The sequence below is a fragment of the Lytechinus pictus genome, chromosome 1 (assembly GCF_037042905.1).
Source record: "Lytechinus pictus isolate F3 Inbred chromosome 1, Lp3.0, whole genome shotgun sequence".
NCBI classification, from domain to species: domain Eukaryota; kingdom Metazoa; phylum Echinodermata; class Echinoidea; order Temnopleuroida; family Toxopneustidae; genus Lytechinus; species Lytechinus pictus.
The window spans coordinates 17,228,023-17,247,658 of record NC_087245.1 but is presented as its reverse complement, the minus strand read 5'-3'; the positions used below and the strand labels follow the sequence as shown (position 1 = coordinate 17,247,658).

The following is a 19,636-nucleotide window of genomic DNA, read 5'->3' as shown; positions in this document are numbered from 1 at the left end:
GTTCAATTAAAATATTGTGGTATTCTGACACTTTTGGTGATAGGCTGTTTCTGCTTTTCTATCTAAAATTTATCCGAGTGTCACATTTGTACAATTCTGATGTTATTTGTTGGTGTTCTTGTTCTTGTAGGAATGGATATCACCTTGGGTCTGTCCAATGTGCAAGTAGTTCTAATGGTTCTTGTTCAACTTTGCCAGAGGAACTCACCAAAGTTAGATGAAGAAGGCCGAGAGGTAAACACATCAAACCTGAATGATGTTGACATTAATTTGAGGTTGCTGATGGTGACTGGAGATGGTTATGATGAGGATGATGCGATGGCAATGCAAGTGATAATGATGGCGATAATGTTGATGATGATTAGATAGATAATGCAGTTTGGGTGGTGGTGATGATGAAGATGATGATGATGATGAAGATATTGATGATGATGATGGTGATGACGATGGTGATGGTGGTGATGGTGATGGTGATGGTGATGGTGATGACGACGATGGGGATGGTGATGACGACGATGGGGATGGTGATGACGATGACGATGGCGATGACGATGACGATTATGATACATCATCTTCACTATTGTGATTGAGATGACAATGATACTAGTGTAAAGTGAAAATTGTATTTTGTTGTAATTTAGGTGGTAACATTCAAAGTTATGAATTTTACTTTCATATTTCATGTAATTTCCCTAGACATTATGGTTTCCCCTCTTGGATCTGATGATGACAACACAGAGAAGACTCAAACCATCCTTTAATGAGACCCAGTTTGAAAGTAAGAATCTAAATGTTTTAGTTAATCTTATGAGTCTAGATGTTTTTTTTTTTCTCAGCATTTAATTTGTAACCAAGGAATGATTATGCATTTATGTCATTTGTAATATTTGTTCAAGTACCGGTAATTACTTTTTAGAATATATGTGTGTTTTTTATAATTTCATACATGAATCTCAACTAAAATAATTTATCACTCGAACATTACCTTTTCTAAATCATCATTTCCTAATAGATTTACCTGTAAGGCCCTGCTCTTTTTTTTTCATTTTAATCAGACAATAACCAGTCGAAGTGTTAAATATTTATTTATTTGTTTTCTAAAAGCATGGTAATTTTGTACTTTCTTCTGCCAGGTTTCAAAGAGCTGACAAGGCATGTTTTGAATAGCATGATGGGACATCTCTCATTACCCAGAATCCTTCAGAAAATCATGCAGGTTTGTCTTAAGAATTCAAGTTTGACATTTTTCATGATCGGGTATTAGAAGATTGATGTTGTTACACTCGCTCCTTCCTTTTTCTAGGCAGTAAATTGTAATCACAGTTTTATAAAGACAAATTGAAAAGTAACAAGAAAAGAGTGGGAGGGGGAGTATGTACCCATTTCACTCTAGTTAAGAAAAGGTTATCTTTCATAATTGTGTTACTCAATCTTGATAATTTTTACAGCCTAATTTGATTCCTCCCAATGAAATATGATGTTTTGAAATCCTTTGTATATCATTAGTACCCAGCAAGTGTCAATGCTCATAACCATCTCAGTGTCTCATTATTTTCTGTTATATTACTGTCTCATTGATATCTAACAAATTTGAAACTTGTATCTCATATGTGTCTTTTAACTAGCCCTTTAGTATATAATTCACCTCTCATAAGTATCTTGAAAGTATACCGGTACTTTATATGTGAAGTATCTCATGTGTATTTCACAAGTATCTCAAAAGATGGGTTGAAGATCAATCTCAAAGGGTTCCATGACATTTGCTCTGATGGAAAATATGTATGTTAAGCCAGTCATAAACTTAACTTCCTAAATAAACCCTAATCCTACATTATTCTGAACCAAAAACTCTATTACAATCCTAACTCTAACACTATGCAATCTGAGATATTTAACCCTAATTCTCCCGGGGGGGGGGGGCCATAATGGCCCCCCCCCCTCGACAATTTTCGCGATATATCTGCTGCGCAAAATTTTTTGACCTCGCTGCTCACTGACATTTTACTTTCAAGTCTCGCGCAAATTTTGAGACCAAATTTGTGACGCCCGGGTACACGGTTACGACATTACGCAACATTATGTAAGTGCATATCAGACCCAAAATTGCTCATAAACGTGATTTCATGTACAAATCCAATGCAAATTGTGTATTTAGCCAAAATTCATAAATGTATCATTATTTCTTCTTTTACTGATGAAACTTAATTAATTTTGCCTTGTTTATGATCAGAATTAAGTCTGGAACGATTTCTATTGAAAAAGCAATAGAAAACAAAAAGTAAAAAAACAAAGAAATACATAAAACAATAAAATACATAAGAAATTGATTTCCAAACCAAAGTTTTTTTAATTGTGATTGTTAAGAATGCTACAAAGAATATTTTTACAAAAAATTAGCATTCTAGGAGCTTTATTTAGTGAATTAGAGCAAAAAGTATGATTTATGCATAAATTAGCATAATTAATTCATATAAAATAGAATCTCATTATTTCGGAAAATTCTACCATACAGCCTTGTAGATTACATCGCACACTACCAGGGTGCAAATTTTTGCGTCGCTCACGTGATCGGCGGCCGAGATCTCCGAGATCCCCCCCCCCCCCCGGGAATGACATGAATCAAAATACCCCGGGAGATTTTGGGTTAAGACAGGAGCAAATGTCGCTGGAGCAAATGTTGTGTCACCTCTCAAAGAAGTATTTGATTTGAATGATCCTCTTTTTATGTTAACCCTCAATCTCCCGGGGTATTTTGATTCTTGTCAATCCCGGGGGGGGGCCATTATGGCCCCCCCTTAAGATCTCGGCCGCCGATTGCGCGAGCGACGCAAAAATTTGCACACTGGTAGTGTGCGATGTAATCTACAAGGCTGTATGGTAAAATTTTCCAAAATAATGAGATTTTATTTTATATGAATTAATTATGCTAATTTATGCATAAATCATACTCTTTGCTATAATTCACTAAATAAAGCTCCTAGAATGCTAATTTTTGGTAAAAAAATTCTTTGTAGCAATCTTAACAATCGCAATTAAAAAAACTTCGGTTCGGAAATCAATTTCTTATGTATTTTATTGTTTTATGAATTTCTTATGTATTTCTTTGTTTTTTTACTTTTTGTTTTTTATTGTTTTTTCAATGGAAATCATTCCAGACTTAGTTCTGATCATAAACAAGGCAAAATTAATTCAGTTTAATCAGTAAAAGTAGAAATAATGATACATTTATGAATTTTGGCTAAATACACAATTTGCATTGGATTTGTACATGAAATCACGTTTATGAGCAATTTTGGGTCTGACATGCACTTACATAATGTTGCGTAATGTCGTAACCGTGTACCCGGGCGTCACAAATTTGGTCTCAAAATTTGCACGAGACTTGAAAGTAAAAAGTCAGTGAGCGGCGAGGTCAAAAAAATTTGCGCAGCAGATATATCGCGAAAATTGTCAAGGGGGGGGCCATTATGGCCCCCCCCCCCCGGGAGAATTAGGGTTAATAATGACCAGAAAGTCAAGATTATAATTTGTTTCTCTTAATTGACTGTAGGATCCCACATACAGTACAGGAAGGTTTGGAGAGATCCGTGAGCTTATTGTTGGAATGTTGGAAACATACACATATGAATCTGTGAGTAGTAGTATATCAAAACATACGACAGTAATTCTTCCTTGTTTGTTCACTGTGTGTCACATTCACTACAGAAAAACAGTATATATGTATGATTATGCTCATTTCATGTATGAAACATCATTTATAAGTCCCTCAAGCTATGCAATATATTATGGAAATATATTGCAGTACTTAGTATGTAATCCGAGCATTTGCAACAATCAACTCTACCCCATATAGATTCAAAATGATATGAAAGTAATTGACTTTAAATGAAATGAAATACTTATACTTCTGATTTTTCTAACGTTTTAATCTTTGCTGCTGATGTTGTTCTCATGTACATGAGTTCCTTCCTCCCTCCCCCCAACAACATTGTAAATTAACCTTTGATCTCTCTCCTGCTTCTTATTATTTAGCAAAACCCCATTCTTTCACAATCTTCATTGCTCTGGTTACTATCTTTAGACCTTGCTGAAGACGGCCAATCGATTATTAGACAGGGATCTGTACGGCTCGGTGAAGAACTTAACTATGGCTGCCAATAGAGGGCTCATGCCTCGTAGAGAGAGCTGCATGATATGTGGGAAGAATTATTCATATTCTACCGAGTCTGATAACTTACTGATCTTCAGGTAAGGCTTTTTCATTCATCTTAGTAAAAGTGCAAATTTTGAAAATTGAAAAAAAAAATGGATATTTTAGGTAGTTGTATCTTATGATATCTGCTAATATTAATAAGCTTTAAACCTGTAAACTTACTAAAACAAAGAATTACACATTGCCAATACCTATTCTTGAAGCCAAAGTAGCAAGACAGTATCAGCTTAAGTCCCAAACCACTTGAATATTTCCTGGTCTTTACCCAGAATGCATCATTTTGATCATGTAGTCTTGTAATATATACCCATTAGAATGGTACCCATTTACATTTCTGCTGCTTTTTAAAACATTTTATACCATAATATTTTCCCAAGAAATGAAAGTATGCTTCCAATCATTTTTGTTTTTTAACTCTTTAAGAGCCATTGGCAGCTATTTGTGCCCTTAGGCCTCTAATGCCATTGGCACGTATACGTGCCCAAGCAACTTTTTTTTGTTTAACCAATTTTACAGCCAGAAAATCAACACCATGTTCTGTTTTTTTATGTTGTTATACTGGCAAGGAATTCGCAATTCATTTTATCATATAAAAAATAGTGGTTTACATTGACATTTTTTGAGTAAAATTGTATTTTTGCATCATTATTTTGAAGAGTTGATTTCGGATATTGCCGCAATCTGAATCAAGATTTCCCCTATAGACACGTGTGATATAACGGTTGTGTGTAGCAAGACACGTACTTCTATGAGCAGAGCAAAGGCGAATGTGCGAGGGCATATTCAGCTCGGAATTGACCAATGACAGAGCGGTACGATGTTCCTCACCCAACACTACTCGCCCATTCGCTATTGTCACATGAATATTCATGAGCTATCGATCGGGTCTTTTGCAGGCCGGTATGGTAGTATTCTTGTGTCAAGGCCTTTATCTGCCAGCAAATGTGCACGATTTGTGGAAGATTTTATTTTTTTTTTTTTTGGGGGGGGGAAAGGTTTTATACTTTGTTTTTAGCATTCTCAAAAAATTGTTCTCGCTATGAATATATGAATAAAGAAGGCTGTCATTTCCAACTCTCGTCTGCGCACTACAATCATCACACTCATTATTTATTTATTCATTTATTATTGTTATTATTATTATCATTATTAGTATGACTGTTATCATAATCATTATTATCATTATTGTTATTGTTATTGTAATTATTATTATCATTATTCTTCTCCTTCACCTTCTTCTTCTTATTATTATTAAAGGAATTGTCTGGGCTGAAAGTATTTATAGTTTTATAAATAGAGCATAATTCACTGAGCAAAATACTGAAAATTTTTATCAAAATCGGATAACAAAATAACAAAGTTATTGAATTTTTAAGTTTAGCAATATTTTGTGAAAACAGTTGTCATGAATATTCATTAGGTGGGCTGATGGTGTCACATCTCCACTTGTTCTTTTGTATTTTATTATATGAAATTAGGTTTATTCAATCTTAATTCCTCCAAGCATTAGAAAAATTGAATTGACAACTGATTTCATGCATTAGATATTAGACAACTGATTTAATGCATTATATATTTATTTCATTATAAGGGAGACATATTATTCACACAAGTATGAAATAATAAAATAATTATGATTTTATGTAATAACATAAGAAAACAGAAAGTGGGGATGTGACATCACCAGCCCACCTAATGAATATTCATGACGACTCTTTTTCACAAAATATAACTGAATTTTAAATGTTAATAACTTTATAATTTATTATCCAATTTTGATGAGATTTTCGGCATTTTGCTCAGTGAATTCTGCTCTATGTATAAAGATATGAATATTTTCCTTTAAACCCTTTAATGTTATTGCGATCAGAGTCATCATCATTATGATTATTATTCAAAAATAATTGTTGTGATCATATCCATTGCATTTCTTCTGCAGCCAAACTCTCTCTTCATAAACTTAAGATCTGGTAAATAACGGGTCATATTCGTTTTGTCTTTTTATAACCCAAACCATTTTTAAAGAAATGATTGACATTGTTATGCTTATCAATATCATATTCAAACTTCTCACAAAGATATGAATCGTTCAATATTCTCCTCGAATAAAATAGGAAAAGGCAAAAAATTTGATAATTAAAACTGCCGATAATAACGCTTTATTCCTCTAAAGATTTATCTCTTTTGTTCAAAGTGAATGTTTTTCCTTTACTAAATCCAACCATTGGTAATAGAAAATGTAAACCGAGTATGTACATCAATATCAGATGTTTTGAGGAAAAGAAAGAAAGGGATAGGGCGGGACAGCTGCCAGTTACATTAACAAACCGATCAGACCGACCTGTTAGTTGCTGCATTGAATTCACTATCAAGGAGATTTTAAAACGACTTTAGAGAGTAGAAATGAAAATGATGACGATAATGGGTTAAATATTACATTTCTTAAGGCTTGGTCACATCGCCCGAGCGTTGGTCGTGGAGCGGTAGGGAGAGAGGGTCGAATTTCGCTCACAAAATTGGGGAATCGAAAACAAAAATCAAAAAAAACAAAAAAAACAATCGAAATCGAAAATGGCGAACAGTAGCGAGCGGTGATGATTTTTTTCTCTCCGCTCCAACAACGCTCGGGCGGTGTGACCAGGCCTTTATATATTGTACATCATGTTATCTGAACAAATTATTATTTTTTACTACGGATAGTGCTACGAGCTGGGGAGACCCTTGGTGGATGCCGGATTTTTATGTAGGAGGGGGGGGGTAATTGTTTTCTTTTTACCTGGGTCACCCACAAAAAAGTAAAATGTAAAAAGAAATAAATATCGGAACCTTTGAAAGTATTGAATAGTCAAATCAAAAGTCGTGCGTGAGCCCCGATTTCTAAGAACATCCTGTGCTAAATTGCTCTCCTAGATAATAGGGAGCGTGGATTAGAGATTCCTCATGAAAGAGAGTCTGGGCATCTATTGTTCATGACTTGGTGGCATGAACAAAAGAATGTAGTCGCGGAGAATGTTAACGGGTGGCTGCATTGGTCAGACCAGCAATACAGAACAAATAGGCCTATTTTCTTTTTTGAAAATTTGTATTGATTTTTTGTTTGTAACTGATCTGCATTTCCTCTTCTTTGATTCACGAAAAATAAACTTTTTTTTTTCTTGCTTTTTTGTAATTTGCCAAGGACGCCCATATCATTTTGTGGGATTTTATACCCCAAACTTGTTAGTAGTGAATCTGTCCGAGCCCTCTTTATCTATATTTCGATATATCATCTTTAAATTTATATTTTGTCTCCTTCTGACTGGCAATAACTTTGTTTGCTACACTACGAATAAAAAAACACAGGGTCTTATTTTGAAGACTACACGAATGAAAGTTTACGGTTGGCCACACTTTGAAGATACAGGGTTCTGATATATTATTGTGTGTGTTCGCGTGGGGATCACAGCTGTTCTGTGATTGGTCACTTGATAGAAGACGATGCCCTTTTTTGGAAAAGAACGCTTTCAATTGTGTGTGTATTCTTCAGAGGAAGCAACTTAAAAAGCCAAAATAGTATTTCATTCAAAAGAGCATTATTTTTTGTTATTTCTGTTTCTTCAATTTCATCAATATCTACGTCATTTAAAAGGATAAACATTGAACTTTTATTTTATCTTCTTAATTTCTTGGTATCTCTACAATTCATCAGGTTATTTGCTCGTTGAAATGTTCATGAAATTATAATTATTAGGTTTTACTTATTGAAAAAATAAGACAATGTAAAATATTACATTTGTTCTCATTTTTTTAAAACGCAAATAGAAAGATAATAACACGATCATAAAGTCCATGAACCATGCATGATTTCATGTGTTGAAGATTTCATTATACAATGTACGGGTAAAGAATTAAAACCGTTTTAAAATCAGTCTCTGCTTACGTTTCGGTCAATTTAGGATTCCCTCGAATACCCCTGGCAGTCAAGGGGTATTCGTACTGGCACATTAAGAGTTAATAAAGGTCAAATTGCCATCATTATCTTTTACCAGAAGTCACAACTTATTTCACATTGTTTTTTAAGTATTTGTGGATTGTGCTCCTTAGGGATCAGTCCCCCTTTGAAGGATAAACACGATTGGATTAGGTCTGCTGTGAATGCTTAAAACCCAAATGTTCCTTTTTGTGTGTCTGTACGTCAGCTGCGGTCATACTTACCATTCAACCTGCCTGCAGACTGCTGGCTGTTCAGCCATGATAGATGGGCAGAGACACTGGACATGCTTACAGTGCTATTCCGCAAGGAGAGGGGCGGCGCTTACACCCAACAGGAGGCCACGCCTCTTCAGCTCAGGGGAGGAGCCTAAGAGAGGAGGCGGGCCAACATCACCAAGGGGTGGAGCAGCAGGAGGTTCAAAGGATACTGCCGAAGAGGTATGAAATGAAGTATTTCTGCAGGCATTGTCATTGTGATATACAGTATGCAAATTCAGTACTAGTTTGTCAATATATTTGTAGGAACATCACATGAATTGGATGTTCTTTACATGTACTGTTAACTCTTTACTGGCTTCGTTAGACTCAAGGAATATACAGCGGGCTGCCAATTCTATCATTCACACACATATAGAATTAGTGATGCATGAATTGCATAGTATACACATCCAACGTCCATTACAGCTTTTGTCTGCACTGTTAGCATTGAGAGTTTTTGAGAAAAATTCAGGTTTTTAACTGCTTACAGAAATGTTCTGATGAACTAGTACGCCCCTACTATTGTATGAGAACACTGTGTAATCTATGTAGATGAATACATTCTGATTTTATTTTATTTTACACCAGCTTTCTACAATTCATAATCTGGCAAATTTACAAGCACATTGTGTTGTTGACTAGCCATTAGTGAAGAACTTCAATCTAGGCCTTCTATTCATTCTAATAACTTGCACAACTTTGCATGTAAAGAAGACCAATATGAAGTGATACTTCTGTACAAGTATGAGTAGAAGGGAAGTCTATTCACAAGTACCGAGGTTTCTATGAATAAAAGGAAAGTCTATTCAGAACTACCCTAGGTCATGTATGAATAGACAGGAAGTCTATTCACAAAATATACCCATGGTAAATTTCAATAGGAGTTTAGTCCATTGTCAGCTTACCCTTTATTGAATTGAAAGCCTTATTTCAATCCTAAATTGCCATGCTCAATGTTGCATGTACCTTCAAGTCATGATTTTAGTATGTAATGGTATCTCATGAATACATTTTTTAAATGAACTAACTTAGAATACAAAACTTCATTACAGGTTAAATGTACATGTATTGGATATAAGAGGTATGAAATAACCTTCTAAACAAGAACCTGGTCATAGAATGTATACATGTAGTCTCAAAATCTATATTATATTATTTATTAACAAAACTGAAATGAATTGCAGGATTATTTATTTGTCTACATTAGTAATGCAAACATTTTTTTTTAATCAACAAAATATATTGTGATGCAAAGACGGGCAAAGGAAAAACAATTCTGGTCACGATCTCAAAATGAATTAAACCAGAATCCAGTAGAGTGACCACCAAAGTGTTTGTATGTATAAATAATGAAAATATGTGCTGAATGAGTCTGGTAAAAAATTGGTGATTGCTGAGAAATGAGCATGGCATTTCAGCTGTAGGGTCTTTTCCAAGCAATAATGACACACTATCCCGTGGTGTTGAACATTTCATGTGATTGTTTTTCATCCTAAATGACAGGATATCACAAAGTAATTTTCTTCAAGATTTGTCAGATCTCGACCTATGATGATATGATGACAATTCCTCTTGATCTTAAAGATTCTATTGTGAAGTCATTCTTAAGCATCATTCATGATTATCTACTTCTTTCAAATATTGTTGGTGATTTCAATATCTATAAAAGAATTATTCTTGTTACTTGGTTCCCTTTAGGATGTTTCCTTGAATCCAGAACAAGAAGCTTCTCTTGAAAATCTCAAGAAATGGACAGAAGGACCATCTAGAGTAAGTACTTTGATCACATCTATAACATGAAGATATGTTGGACTTTAATAGTGAATGAATTTGTAGGAAAAATAGCAGTGCTGAATTGTGGTATCTAATAATTGTCGTTCTTTTTAATTGAGAATTAAAGTTGGGTGGTCTGATGGGTTTTGTAACAGTTGTGTACAGGGTGTGTTATATTGAGGATGTGGTGCAGTAGTAACAACAGCTTTCATGCTTTTTTTTCAAAAGCTGTTAATGGTGATTGAAAAAGAAGAAAACAGAATCATTTTTCTTCAGAAGATACCTTCCTGTATTCAATAAAATAATTAAACAATTTGTCATTGTTGAAATAAATCTTCAAGCTTTCTGAATGGAGCGGAAAATGCAGATTTCAGCTCGTCCCAACAGTAAACCTATCTTGATATACTTTATGACAATGTGCCTTTTTAAAGGTTGATATCGGGCTTATGTTTATTCAGCAAAGTTCCTTTTGGACAGATGATGATCTTGCAATGTAGCTTATGATTGTCACACTAGGCTTCCTGAGGCCCTTATCAAAAAGAACATAACTTGGGATGGCTATTCGGCCATTATGGTAAATACATTGCTAATAAGCCTCAAAAATCAATTTAAAAATCAAGGTTTCCATGGTAACATCATAATCATGAATTCTCTATATCATAAGTTCGCTATGACACAGGCTCCCAACTAGTGATTTGTTTCTGTATTTTTATCAAACCTCCACAGCTGGCAATCTTGAGCGAGGTACTGCTTTCCCAGCGAGCCAATCCTTCTTCCAAGGGCCTTGTGAGACCCAATAGTATTCTGCATCAAGAAAGTTTTAGACTGAGACTAGCTCCACCTCCCATTGATGAATGACATCATTAAACGTCAAAGACTCAGCGATACCTCCTCTGCTAGTGTTGAATGACATTGTTCCTTGTCAAAGAGAGAGTTTTTGGACTGACACAAGCTCCTTGTGATAAATGGCATTCTCTATCAATGCAGTCATAGATTAGCTCCTCCCACTATAGATGAATGAGATCATTGAGTGAGACTAGTCTTTCCCCAGAGATGAGTGGTATTCTTCTTCAGAGAGCTGAAGCTGTGATGGGCTCTTATCCCTTGTGATGAAATGATATCGTGTATCTAGAGGCCATTAGACTGACCCTCTTACAAAGAGTTGCAATTGATCCAATCAATCACAACTAAGGATGGCCAGCAACATCAGCATCTAAAATGCAAATTTGTTCAAAATATTTTCTAGATATGATGAATATTCATACATTCATTGTTCTCTTGAAGATTCATTGCAATTCTCTTTGTTTACTAAGGAGATTGTGCAAATTTCCTGTAGAAGAAAATTATGGTGTGGATGGATTGCCATACAGTTGAGATTGATCAGATCAATCTTAACTCTTTGTAAGACGGAGCCCAGATTAACCCAAGGACTGAATGACTTTATTCTGATATCAAGAGATCCTTGAACTGACTCTAGCATAGTTCTAGTTATGAACAACAGTGTTCTACATTATAGGAATGCTATATGTTCACTCCTCCGTAAACATTGAATGTCATCACTCGATATAGAGAGATTTTTGAAATTGATATGTTGCTTTCTCTGAGTGTTATATGATTCCATTCTTATCCACAAAGTCTTAAGGTCCCATTCATTAAGACTTGTTATAATAACAAATGCACTGTTTCTGCATTAACATTCTATAACAAATTTACTATCAGCCAATCAAATTGATGGATTTTAGTAGCTTTTAACTGTTCTTGCAGATTTGTTATTATAACTAGTTTTATGAAATGGGCCCCTGAAATCAACTAATTTCTCCTTGTGTTAGGTGATATTATTTTATATCTCAAAAGCTGGAAAACCCAACGAGTCTCTCCTTTGAGACTGTCACTATTTCTGGGTTTCACAAAAAAATTATTGTGACCCTATCAAAGCTCTGAAACTTGAGTGCTGTTGTAGTTGGAACAAATGTTTAAGAGGATTGAAGAATAAGTGTGGCATCTGTGTATGTGTAATTTGTTTTCTTTTGTTATTTATTGACAGAAATATTCTAACTTTTAAGCTGGTTTGATTGCCATCATTGCCATCACATAAAAAATGCAGATAGATTTCATGAACGACCAATAATTAGATCTTCCAAATTAATGATTTTTTTCAAAAATTATGCAAATTTAATAATTAGTCTACACTCCTTTTTTGCATTATGTTGCATTGCTGCCTGAATCATTGTTGATAAATGTAACAGTTAAATAGTTGATCATTAAAAGGTACAAAAGATATTCTCCCCACCTCAATATATCTCAAATATCACAAGAAAAGATAATTGAAAGGTCTTTGGTTTAGACTTCTTCACTTGCAAGTATGTGGTCACAGTGTGTGAAGTTATTCATCTTTTATTTTTTCTCATAGTTTATGATCGATGATATCACAAAAACTGCCACCCAACTGAAAAATGAATTTATTGGAATGGATATTGTTTTACTAGTATTGGATCCTCATGATGACAAGAGTGTTAGAAGCTTTCACGATGCCAAGTCATCCCCAAATTAGTTGTCTAAATACTGACCTTTGACCTGTAGATTTCACCATTATATTATGTTGTATTGTGGTGGAACATATTTGCAGTAGGGAGAATTGCCTGTGCCATTTTTTGTTCAACATCAGTGTTTACATTACAGCAGTATGGTGGAACCAAGTCAAAAGAGCTCTTGACCTGGTTGCACAAAGACATGAGATTGATCAAATCAAACTGAACTATGGAAAGCAATCCATGCCATGATTGTTCACATAGGAGGCATAGAGGCAGTTTTTGTTTGTAAACAAATAAAGAGCATGCTGGTTGGCCAAAGCACTGGCACATCCATGAGTGAACATGATTAATATTGAAGTGATTAATTATGACTCTTTGGAAGACAGGGCTCCTAAAATGTTAATATTTCTGATGTAACAATGAAGTATTCTTTGTCGAATTCCCCTTACATTCTAATGTTTGTTAACTTGCCTGCATAGAAAATTCAAGATATAGCTGCTACTTTCTCCACAGGTTTGATTTGTTGTTTCTTTTAAACCTGGAATAACAATATTCTTGCTTTCCAATGTAATTACTTTGGTCTGAATGACCTTGTTATGGGAGTTTCCACTCAATGTATCAATAGAACAGCTTCATGTGATATTTATGTGCAATTCTTATCATTGATAAGTTTATGTTTATGTACAGTATATTTTCTATGTATGACAAATTAATGTTCATGAGATCATTGATATACTGAAATGATATGCATAAGTTATTAATTCATTTGATGAAATGGAATTCCAAATAATGTGCTTGTGCTGCTCTTAACTGTATAGATTTTTGTTAATATTTTTTTTCAAGATGGGTTTAATTAACCCATTTTATTTGGTTTAGCAGGATAACATGCATTCATATGTAAAGTGAACAACACAAGATAGAGAATATAGATAGGTAAATAGATATTTGGGACGTGGTTCCTATCCAGATATAAGACCGAGATGCAATTGTTTTATATTATTGAAACTATTATCTTAATGATCAAGAAAATATAAATGGCATTTTGCAATTAACATGTGTACAGTCATGTCATTTTTCATTCATCGTCATGCTACTGTTGATTTTGTCATGTTTTTGGCGCGGTTTCATGATTTGAGTGCTGTCAGCACCGACCAATGATCATTCAGTTGTAGCTCCTATGTACATGTAGTGTCTGTGTATCTCTGCTAACCAAACCCAGTACAGGGAAGTGATCAGTGGATGATAACCTTCTTGTAATAGTGTCTAGTTTCTTCTATCTTGCCAATCTAATTCCTATATTGTGCTCAACCCATAATATTAGAGGGAGAGAGAGAGAGGGGGGAAGGGTGAAAATGGCAGAAATGAGAGAGAGAGAAAGGGGTGGATGGAGAAAGAAGACGATAGTGAGTGTTAATTACAGTAAATAATGAGAGAGGGCAGACAATGAGTATCTTAGATTTATTGATCAATTAAATTTATATATTAATTGCCCTATATAATACAGTGGGAATCGATTCTGGCTGATGATGAAAAAAAAGTACAAAATTCAATAATTAGTTCAACAAGTCGTATCAATAGTATAATGATCGGCTTGTATATTACATTCTTATGAAAATCGAGTAAAGCATTTATTCAAATAGACCTGCCACGTTTCTTAATTAAGTCAGGCAGTTTGACTACGACTCTCGGGGGGGGGGGGGGGTATCCGCCGGTCGGCCTAGTGTTAAAATATCAAATGGAAAGTGCTATAATACGCCAGTGGTACTGACCTAACACCATGCATGTAATACTACAGCGTGTCCCACGGAAAATATTAATGACACTCTAGATGGGCATAATATTAGAATTACAATTTTACGACCGTTAACTACAATTCATTTCCTACAACTGGATTAAGTTAAATATGACATGATTCAATCGTAACAAAGAAATGAGCATTTGTTCATTACACATCAGGAAACCTCTCCATCAAAGTTTTTTCAGGTTCAGCCAACAAGATTGTTATCTATTTACGCATGTTAAGTAGCTTATATTTATTCACGTTCAGCCATTGGGCGTGAATCTGCAAGGATTTCCTTTTTTAAGGGCTTGGGGGAGACCTATTCATTCATCCCCTCTGGTTATTTGATGAGATCATGGATTTAAGAAATATTTACTTTAATTAATTTCCTTGTATTTGTCCTTTTGTTTGCCTTTAATCAATCAATCAATTTCATATTTGATTAAAGATATGGCAATCTTCTTACACCTTCAATTTCCTTTTAAATTCAAGTATCGGCCCGCCATTCGTGGGCCGAAAATCTAAAAAGGAAATTTTAAAAAAGAGTGAATGAAGACGTCATTAATGCGTACTTTATGCAACGCAATAACGAAACTTGGGTTGAGAGGTTTTCTGATGAGTTCTGAAAGAAGGCTCATAGCTCTGTGTTTGATGAATCATATCGCATTAAGTTTCCGCCAGTTGTATGAAAAAAGATGCTAATTTGCGATTACAAAAATTGTATACAATATGATTTAGTAATTTTCACATTATACTCGGTTAAAGTGCCGTTAACGGTTTTTTTGGGGGGGACACGTTATAATATCCAATGCTTGGTGTGGTCATCTTCTTTATACACCGGCGGTACTGTTTTTTAAAAGAGCACACAAGCAAATAATTCTTGTTGTGGCCGTATGCTCATATTTGGCAACACTCCCAATCTGAAGAACAGAAAGTGGTTGTAAACAAAGTTTGAGATCATTGTGAAAACCATATTAGCCAAATCCACTTTTTATAAACATTTACAGTACAATGCACCCAAAATTCAAAAGTTCATAGCGAAATATTATATTATCATTGGTGTCTGAGTTTAAAATCAAAGCAAAGAGTCTAATAGTTCAGTTTTCCCCTAGATTGAGATATGCGATAAGTAATAGCAGTAGACAAGGCATAGATGATATTCCAACAAGTAAAATCCAAGAAGCAATTCGGCACAACTGTGTCTTGTCACAGGCACACTGGTCTCATTTTAGAGCAATATCGAGTAACGTATACAATATCCATGGTATTTTGTTAAAAAACTTATTTTCCCCATAAAAATTAGAGATGGCCGTCATAATTGCTAATTTTGAATGGTCATCTGCAATGAAAACGTAAAAATTCATTCACTAGACACTTAAGGTAATTGTTTTAATGGTGTTTTTTTCTACAATGATACACCGTTAACCTATTTCCGACTAAACTATTTCGAAACCGTCTGTAAAAAATGTGAAGATGATTATATTCCACTTTGTCCGTTTATATTTATTAGAAAGTAAAAAAGGGGGCCTAAGCTTTCGATCCTAGCAGAATCTTCGTCGGAGGCAAAATGACAAACATATAAAGTGGAACAACCATAATATAGACAACAAACAAGCTACAAGAAACAAGGAGACAAAAGGGGCATTAGTGAGTAGAGAAGACCAATCAGGTTAGTGAAGGGGATGAAAGAAAAGGAGTAGGCAGACACAAAGGGAAGTTAGTGTAAGTAAGGCCAAGAGGGATTAAGATAATGAGGCAGGCAACATCAAACAGGATCTGGAACAAAACAGTGATAGATGGATGAATAACTAGATAATTAGTGAGAGGTGGGTCAAAGAGGTTACAAAGAAAGGCATAATAAACTGGTACATAAGAAAGGGGGAAAAAGGAAAAGAATGGGGAACAACTGATAATGTGCAAAAGACATATATAAGTATATATGATAAAGCATTAAACAAACTAAGAGAAGAAGGTAAGTGTAAATATGTATCTTTAAGTGATATGTATATAAATATATCCAAAAAAGAAATGTATATGAAAAAATATAAATACACATATGGTGTAACTGAAATTGTAATCCGCTAGGTGTGACGGGAAAAAAACATAGGACTATACAGTAGGAAAAAAAAAAAAAAAAAAACTGTATATGTGAAAAAGAGGAAGCAAATTGCCTAAAAAGGTAGAAGCAAATATAGAAGAGAGGGGGTGTATTATGAAGAAACCATAGTATACATGTAAATAAGCAAATGTGGTAAATCTAAAAGAGGTGAGTGGAGAAAAAAAAATATGTATAAAAATTATTATATCGCCTGAATAAGGAGGGAAAATTGGAGCTGAGCTTGTATGAGATATGGGAGGAAAGTAGAGGAAGAAACTATAATGTAACTATTCAAAAGAGCTGAGGGGAAAAATGATATGTATATATAAATTGAAAGTGGATAGGAAAGAATAATCAGTCGTTCCCCTCTTGGATGTTCAGGCCATGAGGTTGGGTGGTGCGAAGTCGTCTCATCCAGAGCTTCTCTCTGCTAGTACGGACTGAGTCAGGACGGGTACCTAAAGATTCGATGCCCTGTAGCATCATGTCAGTGATGGAGTGGTTGGGGAGGTTAAAATGGCGGCCAACCGGAGTGTCCAGCTTTGCTGTGTTGACGGTGGATCTGTGCCCGTAGAATCGTCTCTTGAGTGTGGTCTTGGTTTCCCCTATGTATTGTACCCTACAAACTCTGCAAGTGATGAGATATACAACATTAGTGGTAGTGCACGTTGCCCTTGATTTGGTGAGACAGGCTGGTAGAGTTGCTGGTGAAAGTGTCGCCCTCGTGAAAGTGTATTTCACATATGATGCACCTGTTGCTGGTTCATTTGAAGGTGCCATGCTGTATGGGAGAAGAATGGTTAGTGAGGGAGGGCACTTCAGCACGAACAATGAGGTCCCTGAGATTCGGTGGGCGTCGGTATGCTAGAAGGGGAGTATCGGGAACGCCGCGGGAACGGCCTGTTGGAGACGATCAGAAGTGTGTAAAATGTGGTGGTTATCACACAGGATTTTGCAGAGAGGGGGTAGATTGGGATGGAAGGTGGTCACAAGCGGTATTCTGTCGGTAGTCTCCTTGTCTCTTTTTGGTTTGAGAACTTCAGATCTGGGGAGAGAACGAACTTTGTTAATTGCCAGTTGGACTGCCCTGGCCCCGTGGCCCCTGGCAGAGAGATGTTTCTGCAAATTCCTGGCATGGAAGGAAAAATCAGGGTCCTCGGAGCAGATACGGCGAAGTCTGATGGCTTGACTGTAAGCGATGCCGGTTTTGCAGTGACGGGGGTGGCAGCTGGATGAGTGGAGGTATACTGGTGGGTATCGGGTAGTGGTGATACCGTTAGACTTTTTCTGGACTGTGACATCAAGGAAGTGGGTTTCCTGTTGGGAGAAATCAGAAGTGAATTTGATGGTCCTGTGGAAGGAATTGATGTGGTCAATGAATGTATGGAGGCTATCTTCATCCCTGGTCCAGATGAAGAAAATGTCGTCTATGTAACGCCACCAAATCCATGGGCGACAGGGGGCTGAATCTAACATCTGCTGTTCCAGCTTGGTCATGAAGAGACAGGCTAATGAAGGAGCCATCCGGGTGCCCATTGCTGTACCGAATATCTGTAGGTAGTGCTTGCCCATGAATGTGAAGTTGTTTTTTGTTAGTACATGAGACATCAGAGATTTGATATCGGATATGGGGGGACTGGAATGGCCACTGGCGGCCAAGGCTTCACATGATGCTTGGATACCTTCGTCGTGGGGAATGCTGGTGTACAGTGAAGAAACATCGAAAGTGCCGATGATCGCAGTCTCCGGTATCTGGTCCTTGATGTCATTTAGTTTCCTGAGAAAGTCTGGAGTGTCGTGGATGTAAGAGGGTGCACGTGAGACAAGGGGCTTAATGTGGTAATCAACAAAAAGGGAGATGTTCTCTGTTGAGGAACCATTTCCTGAGAGGATGGGTCGACCGGGGTTGCCAGGTTTGTGGATCTTCGGGAGGAGATAGAAGCGGGCAGGTTTAGCATTAGTAGGGGAGAGAAATTTGTGGGCCTTCTCGGAGAGATGCTGGTGTTCTTTTATGTCATTCAGTGTTAATTGGATCTGTAGGGAGAAATTACAAGTTGGGTCAGAATCGAGGAGTGCATAGTGAAATTTTCATGGCTTCATCGATGTACTGCTGGCGGTCCATAACAACGACGGTTTATATTTATATGAACTTCTCTCTTACAGTGGGGTGAATATTTTACGTACACTGTAAAAAAAATATTGGGTGAAATTTTAAGCAGCACGAGGGTAATTATGTGTCCAACCAATTTGGGGCAGTATTTTACCCAATGCGGGAAATTATTGTCCAGTAAGGTTAAAAAAAATAAGCAGCAATTACTTTACAATGGGCAAAATTTTGATCACACTGGATAAATAAAAATGTTCAAAAGAAATGCCCAATGTTGGTTGGACACATAATTACCCTCATGGAGCATTTTACCCAATATATTTTAGAGTGTGCAGGACTTTGGTGTAACGGAAGCTAGGTAATTCTGTCGACCATCGGAACAATATCCCTTTTCAGGTCTAATTGTCAAAATCATAGCTCTGCGTTCTCGCATTTTATACTTCTTTATTTATTCTAAAAAAACTACTTAAAATCTAATATCTAATTTTCATATTAGTTTATAAAAAATTTCGGCTCGCGCTTCGCGCGTATTGATAGTTAAAAATAATCATTAACACGCACATCCTGTTTACGATTACAAAAATAAAAATGTCCCATTTTCAGGCCTGAATATATATTAAAAGATCACACTCTCATAAGGCCAATTAATTAATGAGATACCTTTTCACGAATTCTTACGAATAGTCCTAGATCGGAATATCAAATAATTTCACATAGCATGCAATTCGAGCTCGCGTCATTGAAAAGGTGTGATCTATTTCCTGTTAAATTTCCCCCTTTCAGATCGGAATATCAAAATTTCTCAGCTCGCGCTCGCATAATTTATCTAAGAAGATACTTATCCTTTATCATGATTACGGAGGGAAACGTAGATAAAGTTATTTCTCTGCCTCTTCCTATTGAC

The 19,636-nt window shown here is 35.8% G+C and overlaps 1 protein-coding gene across 1 annotated transcript in view; it reads left to right on the top strand.

Annotated features, from left to right (window-relative positions):
- LOC129258539 (vacuolar protein sorting-associated protein 8 homolog) overlaps positions 1 to 13,799 on the top strand; it is a 47,761-nt gene extending 33,962 nt beyond the window's left edge. Inside the window, exons 35-42 of the mRNA XM_064097389.1 lie at positions 131 to 234; positions 697 to 778; positions 1,134 to 1,216; positions 3,551 to 3,631; positions 4,082 to 4,248; positions 8,392 to 8,623; positions 10,142 to 10,213; positions 10,943 to 13,799. Coding sequence (XP_063953459.1) covers positions 131 to 234; positions 697 to 778; positions 1,134 to 1,216; positions 3,551 to 3,631; positions 4,082 to 4,248; positions 8,392 to 8,623; positions 10,142 to 10,213; positions 10,943 to 11,074 — 953 coding nt within the window. The 3' untranslated portion in view covers positions 11,075 to 13,799. The remainder of the gene's footprint in view (positions 1 to 130; positions 235 to 696; positions 779 to 1,133; positions 1,217 to 3,550; positions 3,632 to 4,081; positions 4,249 to 8,391; positions 8,624 to 10,141; positions 10,214 to 10,942) is intronic.
- The last annotated feature ends 5,837 nt before the right edge of the window (positions 13,800 to 19,636 follow it).